Source organism: Bos taurus, chromosome 8 (assembly GCF_002263795.3).
Source record: "Bos taurus isolate L1 Dominette 01449 registration number 42190680 breed Hereford chromosome 8, ARS-UCD2.0, whole genome shotgun sequence".
Taxonomy (NCBI): domain Eukaryota; kingdom Metazoa; phylum Chordata; class Mammalia; order Artiodactyla; family Bovidae; genus Bos; species Bos taurus.
Genome location: NC_037335.1, coordinates 29,557,602 through 29,567,256, shown reverse-complemented (window position 1 = coordinate 29,567,256; position 9,655 = coordinate 29,557,602). Strand labels below are relative to the sequence as shown.

At 31.3% G+C, this 9,655-nt stretch overlaps 1 protein-coding gene across 7 annotated transcripts in view; it reads right to left on the bottom strand.

Annotated features, from left to right (window-relative positions):
* Positions 1 to 1,656: 1,656 nt before the first annotated feature.
* The window catches only part of ZDHHC21 (zinc finger DHHC-type palmitoyltransferase 21), a 75,064-nt gene continuing 67,065 nt past the window's right edge, over positions 1,657 to 9,655 (bottom strand). For 6 of the 7 annotated variants that reach the window (XM_005209927.5, XM_024995846.2, XM_024995847.2 and 3 more), the window contains one exon: positions 1,657 to 9,653. In XM_005209927.5, the coding sequence (XP_005209984.1) occupies positions 9,521 to 9,653 (133 nt within the window). In that variant the 3' untranslated portion in view covers positions 1,657 to 9,520. The remainder of the gene's footprint in view (positions 9,654 to 9,655) is intronic. The other variant, NM_001081534.1, reaches the window with a different exon arrangement.

The following is a 9,655-nucleotide window of genomic DNA, read 5'->3' as shown; positions in this document are numbered from 1 at the left end:
TGGTTACCAATAATAAAACTCAAGTTTTCACATGAAAATTAGGATTTTACCAAATGTAATGCATGAGCTGAACAGTGTTCTAATACTTACTTTTCCTGAACAAGATCAGTGGTGATATTAGTTTTAAATTTTAATTTAATCTAATTTTTATTTTATAGAATGAACGTGTCAACACTTGAAAGATCTGTGTTACTCCAGTAGCTTCTAAATGACTAATGAACGATGTCACAGAATCATGTATGGGTTAAGAGAACTTTCCAAAGTGAAAAAGAGACCAGTGGCTTTTAATGTAACAGAGTTGGAAAAGTCCTTGGTATTGTTTCTGGTTCTACAATGTAACTAAACTTTAAGGAACAATAACTTGTTAAGATTTTTATATTATCAAAGAAGAATATACACAGACAATTGAAAAGACTATTAAAATATTATTCCTTGTTCCAATTCCATTACTTGAATGAGATGAGATTTTTCCAGATACTTCAGCCAAAATAACAATGCAATGGATTGAGTGTTCTATGAAGATCCAACTTTCTTTTTTAAAGCCAGATATTAGAGCTTTGAAAAAAAATTTAGAATCATGACTCTCTAAGTAAAAATCATTATTTACATTAACAAGCAATAGGTTTATTATATGTTTAAATGAATAAATAAGCATGTAAAATACTTCTCAGTTTTAATTTCTAATATAGTCAATATTGATAAAGACATTCTATATAAGCAAAGACTCTTAGGGGCATGTAATAATTTTTATGAAAATAAAGAAGTTCTGAGACCAAAAACTTGAGAATTACAATTTATCATCACTGAGAAAGCACAATTATCGTATACGCTGCTTAGAATCAGAGCAAAGGAAACTGAAGAAGGAACAAGAGTAAAGTTTTACAATCCTTTAAGACTTGTCAGCAGGCAACAATTTGCTTTGAATTACCAACGCAGCAAAGTTTATAGTCTGACCTGAAATCCTACTAACTTATTTATCTATTAATTCAAAGTATTTATCAAATTATTTTTCTGGTAATAAAAATTTAAGAAGGGGTTTTAAAAATAAGAGTTAAGCCCCTATCTTTCAATCTCAGGGCAGTTTCTTCTACTTCTTTCTTCCTAACACACACTGATTTGTGTTTTCAGATGATATTTTTGACCCATTTATACTCATTAATATGTCTCTGTTCTGATTTCTTGCATATACATGTAAAGTAACTAGTCGAGACTTAGGAAGGTATTTTTAGAACATAACTAGGTAAGAGCAGAAGCTCTAAGTAATACCCCTAGAAAATAAACAATGCCTAGACATATACTCTCTGCATTTTACCTTACATAGACTACTCCACAAAGAGAAAATATTTCCATAAAATAATGTCTGACACAATAAATGCTAAAGGGATGACTGAATATAGTCAGCTAGGTCATCTCTACACAAATATGCCTAACTAGAAATACTCTGTCAATTTCAACTCCACTGTGTATACTGAGTTTTTCTTGAATATGTAAACAATTCTGAGATTATGAAAGAACAAAATCCTAAGGGTACTAAGTACGAATAATTATCCAAATTATATAAAACTAGACAAAGTGGCCAGTCATACTGAGAGTCCTAAATTCTAGAATTTGGGTTTATTTTAATAAATACAGAGGTGTGAAAGAAAAATAGTCCTATGTTTTTAAAAAATATTTATTTAAAAATAAGATATCTAAAAATACAGTACATAATACATTTTGAGAGAAGTAAAAACTTCACAATTGAAATTAAAAAACAATCTGCAAAGAAAATAGAAATATTACATGAATAAAACTAAGTAAAATAAATTAAAAACAAAACAAAACATTGTTCTTAAGGTAGATAGACACATGGTTTGTTTTCCATTCAAAAACCAGTGTAGACTTTTCAACAAGTGTATCTCGGATACATGGCTCCCACTTATCATTTTCCTCCCTCTTCTCAATCTAGTTTCATATCCCTCAACAATATTTTCTTTATTACCTTTAGCACAAGAAACGTCAGTGACAATTTTTCTTTAAATGCTGTTAGGGGAACTGACAAGGTAACACAGCGGACATGCAGCAAAATAACACTCAGATTTAAAGAGATGCACTGAATGTAAAAATGCCCAACAAATTTAAGAACAGAATCTTCACATGGCACTTGGAACATACCACTATCAAAATAAAAGTCTTTTATTTTAAGGAGGATATGATATTAAACATCACGAGGTTGACACAAAATTTTAAGAGCCTCAAAATATCACAAATTTTGCCTATTCATTAAACTTGCCAGTCGCATTTTAAAAGACTAATTCTAGGGACACAAAGCCCATACAAGCAAGATCATCTACACTCAGTTCCTGCAAAAGTCTATTTTATTCCCTCAGGTTAAACTTACAACTCACTTGCCTGAGTATCTCCAGTTGTAGAGAAAATTCTTCCTATGATATCATTTAGTCACTTTATTCTACCTATGCTAAAGCAGACATTTCTTTTTAATACTCTAGAGGACAACAGTTGTGAATCTTCTACTACCCAATAACTTAAATAAATGACTGCATTTAGCCACATTAAATTAAGTAACACATAAACAATCTGAGTAACTCAGAACTGATACTGCAGCAACAAGATCTGGAAAATATATTTGGATAATTAGAGACAATGTTGTTTCTTCCCAGTTTGCGTTTAAATTTTGTCTTTCCCCCTAATAATATATACATCTGTATTTCAATATATCATTCACGTGATCCTAAGTCACATTTCACATTAGTTTTAGGCATGATTTTTTTCCATTCAGAATTCACTGCAAAACCATATATTATATCTACATTCAAAGACAGAACGATTTTAGTTGATTGAAAACTATGCGGAACATTCTCAAATGTGATTGTCTACTTTCCTAATACGCACACTCAGTTATCTTCTTGCCAGAATTTTTAATCAATTCAGCTACATTTTTTAGGGACATTAAATGAATGCTTTCAAGGTTTGTGGGGAAAAGAACAGGGAAATAGGATAGTAAACATAACAGTATTACATTTGGATGATTACAACTACTTCTAAAGGATGTTGTCTTTCATTTTTTACAAAATGAATCACTAAGCAGAATTAGTTTTTAAAATACTCCTAACTATAACTTACGTGAAGTGAGTAACAACATCTAGGTTTTTTGGGGGGACGTAAAGTTCAATTTCTTATTAGTTTTGTTTAAATCAAAGTTTTGCATTTCCTCTTAGAGAAGCATATGTGTGTGTGCGTGCATGTGGTGTGTGTGTACACACATATACATGTGTATATTTTACCATTTCCTTTAATTTTATCTTTATTTGCAAAATAGAAAAATGGCAATATCATTCTTTAATACCACTAATACACACACAGAGATGCAGAAACCTTCATCTGTTATCAGAATGGGCCCTTAACTTTTCCTTTTAGCATTTTGCTTCAGAATTTATTAAAAGGGCCCAACAAGCCATACAGTTCATTTGTAGGACTAGTAGAGTTCTTATTATTTCTCATTTATTCCTGCAGATTAAGACAAAAAAAAAATCTTGTGAAAAGTGTTTTAATTAACTTCTGTAAGTTCAACCTACCATACTACATTTTAAAGTGGCCAATCTATATGAAAATACAAAATTAAATGTCATACTAATCTTCCTAACTAAAAAACAGAAAGTCCAAATGAGAGACATTTAAAGCCAAATAAATTGAGGCAGTAGTGTGCAAAAACTAACATCTATTAATCAGAATTGTTCTTAGTAACATCAAATTCTCCTTTATAAACACAAGGATGTGAGAAGAAAACCCTCAGGGAACTGAAAAGAAAATTAACTCTTTGGTACGGGAGTTAAAAATGTCACTCAAGGCTAAAGTGAGTAGCACCAGGATGTTTTAGTTATTGAGGTTGTAAAACACTAACTTCAGGCACCAGTAGTGCAAATACCACCCAACACATACTGGCAAGAATGAGCTTGCAATATGCAGGCAAGCTTTCCCTTTAGTTAACAGCCTACGCAATTAAACCCTGTACTTAGTCAACAGACAAGCAAAGCCACAAAAAGAAACACACCTTTTGTTGCTACTGTTTTGTCCACATCTCTGTTTATATATAAAGCTATCAACACCAAAAAGATCAGAGCGCTGCACGACTGTGGTAGGCACCGTATTACATGTTGCAGGAATTCACAATACCAATAGCTATGGAGACTCTCAAGATCTCAAAATATCTGAAGTAGTCCAAACTTTAAAGTGAAAAATCACCCTTCATATACAAACAGTTGATTTTCTCTCTGTTGACAAATTCTACTTTAATACATGGTATCCTTTCTCCATAATAGGAGACCTATAATAAGGTCCTAGTTTTTTCAGTCAAACTTTAGGCAACCTATTCACTTCTCCTTGGCATTAAATAGCTATACTACCACATAATTCTTGGAACTTCCTGACGGCAGACACTATACGATTATGATGTTTAAAATTAAAAAGAATTTCTCAAAGGCATCTGACTAGCTGACAAGAATCAGCAATATAAACTCCTTAGGTAAAATAACTCAAACTAAATGCTTACATGCATTAACAACTCTTACAGTAAAACGGTATCAACAAGAGATAAGGCTAAAGTGATTGTAGCAGGGAAATTCTGTGTCCAGTAAACCCTGCTGTTAAGATGCTGATTATACATAGTCTGTCTAGCCCTCTCTCTCTCTCATTATGGTCCTCTACTCTCTTTATCCAGTTTTGGCTACTCACTCCTCATTTATACCTGTACTCTATGGTAGTAAAAGGAAAAAGGAAATAATATAGCAAAAAAAAAAAAAAGATAATGGAAAATACCGAAAATACTAACAACATAAGAATAAAGATCACTATTATTTCTGTTTCAAATTAGCATAGCAGGCAGCATACTATAACATCTGAAGAACAGACAAAAATGCACTAAATTTAGTTGTTAAAAATTGCACAATGATAATGAAAGGAGACATAAGAGAAAACTTTCCTGAAGTTAAACCATCACCATCCCAAACACAGCAGAAATGTTAAATACTGACTGATATACAGAACAACAGCATTGGTTCACAATACTTCAAGCAAGTTGGTTCTATTACTTTTTCATGTTCTACTGAAGAATATTCTAGGATTCAATTGAGAATGGCTAAATTCAGAGTTCAATGAATTTAGTGATTTACAGAGAAATTCAGAGGATTCTTAGGATCTAAAGTAATAAATGTGGACATTAAATACTACATTCATTCATTTATTAGTTATATGGCTACTAACACTAGCAAGTAGAACATACTAAATGTGTATGACTTACTAACTACATTTGCTAATACTTATTTTTTTAAAGCAACAGTAGGAGAATTGGGTAAAAAAATCTCATATCTAATAATAAATTATTTAATGTTTATAAGTATAAACTGTACCAAATAAATTCTAGATATATCTACATATATAGAGGTCATGTCAAAAACTTATTTAATAAAGCAGCAATAGTTTAGTAAACTTGAGTTAAGTAGTCTACTCATACAGGAAGCACTAAGGGAAGTAGACAGTAGAGAAATGTCCAGGGAAAGACTAGCAGCTCTGTTAATATTAACGCTTTTGTAAACTACAGCTGCATATATTGTGATTTTATACCAACATAAGTGAGAATATTCAAACCACTCCATTATCTAACACATAGAAGGCTACATGCTTAAAAATCAAAATTACTTCATACGTCTTGGGTGGAGGTGTTCTCCTAACTCAAGTCTTCATGATTAGCATCAAAACACCCTTTGGGGTGAAACATACCTTCAATTTATTATTTGTACAAAAGTGGCCTGAAAAAGCCTGATGAAGAATAGTTAAAATTAGCCACGATCCTAGAGAAAAATACCCCTAAGCTTTAGCAAACAATCACTAATGCCCATTCTGACAGAAATTTTAACTTAGCTGTTATACTAAACTTTACCTATGCTTATGTTTTCTATTTCTATTATTTAAAACTATGTTTTCTTCTGCTTAAAGAGATTAATATATTACTATTTTAAATATACCTATTTCTTAAGTTAACCACAAATATTTTTAATACAATTCATAAGCAAAATAGTTATTTTTCTTACAATGGAACATCAGCTGATTTAATATTTTTAAAATTTTGAACTCAGTCAATTTTTGCCCACAATCTTGAGCCTATAAAATATTTTTGTTTGCATAAATAAATAGCAACAAACATAACTGTTCAAGAGGTGTAAGTTCTAACAATCACTTAAAAATCTTTCATTTCCAGAAGCCCAATTAAGAACATCCTTTAACATACATTTCACTTAAAATGAAATGGAATGTTTATAAGGAAATACTTCATTCAATATATAGATTACATCAATAATCTCACTGCTCATAATTATTTTCTAATGTTCAACATCATTAGTTATTTTCATGGTTATCCAGAATACGTAATAAATCGGCTACTAAAGGTACAGTTCTAACTCACAGTAGGATAATTAAAAGGAATGAAGAAAATTATAGAAAGAATTAGTAATCTCACTATTTTAATGCAGTTGAATCAGTAAAAAAACAAAGTCATTCCAAAACTGGGATTAAAAACTAAATGTATTTTTTTATATATTCAGTAAAACACACTAGATGCTTGCTTGCTATAAACTACAATAAATTTTTTTGTAGTAAATTGGTAATTTTAAGGTAATGGTTTTTTCAATTCTAAGGTTTAATATGCCAAAATAAGGTTCAAAATAAAATTCATGAAATGGTTTCATATGTATTTATCCTCATCTGATATAAATCTGACAGTAAAAAAAATACAATATGAATACACATAAATGAAGAAAAGAGGTCATACCTGGATGAACTAGACATCAAAATCATAAATAGGAACACATTCATTTTCATAAACCCTTATATTTTTTACACAGACTTCCCTTAAATTTGTACCTTTGAAATGTTCAGAATTTGACTATACAATTCACTTGTGGGGCAATAAATCTCTAAAGCCAGTATAATTACATCAATTAGCCAAAAGAGGGCGCAGAGAGAACACTAGAGTTTATGCACTCCCTAGGAAAGTGCCAGGTGGCTTCTCTCACGTGGTCTACCAAGAATCACAAAACCCAGTCATGTGTGCTAACTTGAAAACACTTAAAGTTACAGCATAAGTATATACAGCTATACTTTATATAGATTCTTATATAAATATATTGATCTGTAGCATTTCTGCCATTCAAAGAAAAATAAATATATGCCTTGCCTAGTGTATTAGTTTGCATTTCAGTAACTTAGAAGAATCAGCTACAATGGGATCAGGATCAGGGAAAGTAAAGAGAAAGAAGCAAAAAGAATGTGCCCTATAATTGGGAAAGCTAAGAAAGCCAGAAACAGAGACCCTTAGAGTAGGAAAGAGACCACCTCTGGTTCTCATCACTGAGGCAGAGGTTGGCACTGACCTCCCCAGTACCTTTCAAGGTAGCTACTGCTACTACATGAAGTATAAATACATCCAAAAAGCTCTTTAGGAGTCCTCACTTGGCTACGCTGTTTTCTCAGGGTCCTCATTTGAAAGGAATGTACACAGCATAAGGCATTTGACTGATATCTATCTACATTATCTATACTCCTTATAACTTCTGTCACCAGGCCAAATTTGGTCAATATGTTAGCTTGCACAAAACCCTACCCATTTATTTGCCTGGCATGAATATACTAATTCTGTGGTTCATTAAGCTCTATAAATATATTTCTTATATTAAATTTACTATGCAACTTATCAGCACCAATAAATATTTTTATCTGCCACGTCTAAGTTTTTAAATAATAAAGCATTGTAATCAGAACATGAGAGACTTGGCACTTAAATCTCTGAGAAGACCTTATTCTATCACTTTAGAAGACTATTTACAGTTTCTAAAAACTAAACACAGCAGAGTTAACTAGCTGACAATGGTTAACCTTCTGTTCCATGATTTCTCAGGTATGACTCCTTACTATCAAAATTAACTAAAAAGAAAATATTGCTATGCTCCAAGAACACTAGACACCCCTTCAATCTTCTCTTCAAGAGAAAGACTGAGTACATAATTTCTTTAGAAAAGATACATGGATTTTGCAGTATTCTAATGGAAAAAAAATTTTAACTGAATTTTTTTTCAAAATATACTAAATGTTTTTTTCACACAAATGTTCTTTACTTTCCAAGAGACCATCACTATCAGCAATTCAAATTTTTATAAGGCTAATCATGAATACAGATCACTATATTTTCTTTTTTTTTTTTTGTGGTGGATTCATTTTGATATTTGGCAAAACTAATACAATTATGTAAAGTTTAAAAATAAAATAAAATTATATTTTCTTATTTTAAGGTCATTTCCTAACATTAGCTCCAACGAAGGTCTCTCCATCCAGATTACATATGGGCAATTAAAATTTAATTTTAATTTGGGTGATTACAGGTACACAAAAGTTACTTACTTTTACTAGTAACTTTCTATAAAGTTTCAATATTAGTTGGCCAATATTTATTACATAAAAATCTTAAAGGTGTCATTTTAGATCTAATAGGTACAAGTATAAAGTATACATTTTTTTCAAAAGCACAATACTCCTCTTTATACTATACATACATATTATCTAGTTTACTAGCATTTAAAAAACATAACACATTCTAATATAACTACAAGAAAAAAGGTATCAGTGGAATTATTGCAAATTCTTTACCCTTTTGCTCATCAAAATCTTAGGGTAAAATAGGAACACGTCTCTTTAGTCAAAAATTCTTCCTTGGAGCAAACATCTCAACAAAAACCAATAATTACAACAGCAGAGGGAGAAAAAATGGGAAAGTTAATGTGGAAAAAAATTAATTTTTACTTTGAAATAAGGTAGGTAGTTGGTATTTTACTTTAGTGGTGTTTTTATTTAGTTTTTGGTGAAGAGAAAAAAAATCAAAAAGCTACTTCTAAGAAAACACAGTCCTTTTTTTGTGCTGCTGCTTTTGGTTTTTGTTGCTGTTCAATCTTATATGCTGCATTTAAAAAAAATCTTGCAGCACATATAAAAGGGAGTATATCATATTTTAAACTGTATTTGAAAAAGAAAATTTACATAAAAGGTACATCAACTTTTGTAAAATTTGAAGAATTAAATTCAGATTTGGTTAGTACTGCTTAAGAGTGAAAATTTTAAATAAACATCTGAAGTTTCCCATAAATTGAAATCTGTAACACTGTTAGTACTAAAAGAAACTATGTACAATTATTTCATCCCAATCAGTGCCTTTTGAGTTTAATAACAAAAGCATTTAAAGAAATCCCTGTGGAAAGCTAATTTGAAAGTAAACATGCTTTAAAACTTAAATATAGATCTTTTATTAGTCCCACAACAGGATCAAGATCACTATTAAAATAAAGCCTGGGGCACATTATGATGCTTAAGATTGGTGGGTGGATTTTAATTGACTTGAAGACTGTCATAGTTCTATTATCAGAAAACCTGTAACGCATTTCCAGCATGGAGGACCCATCTGTGCCCACCATCCATCTGTTTAGACGTGATTGGCAAAGTGGTAGGGAACTCGCAGTGGTTGCCTCCGCCTGAAAGGAATAAACCACAGGATCTTCCAACGAGTGCCAAAAACTTCTGAGAAGGTCTGCTGCCATGGCTTTCGGGGCCTCGATCT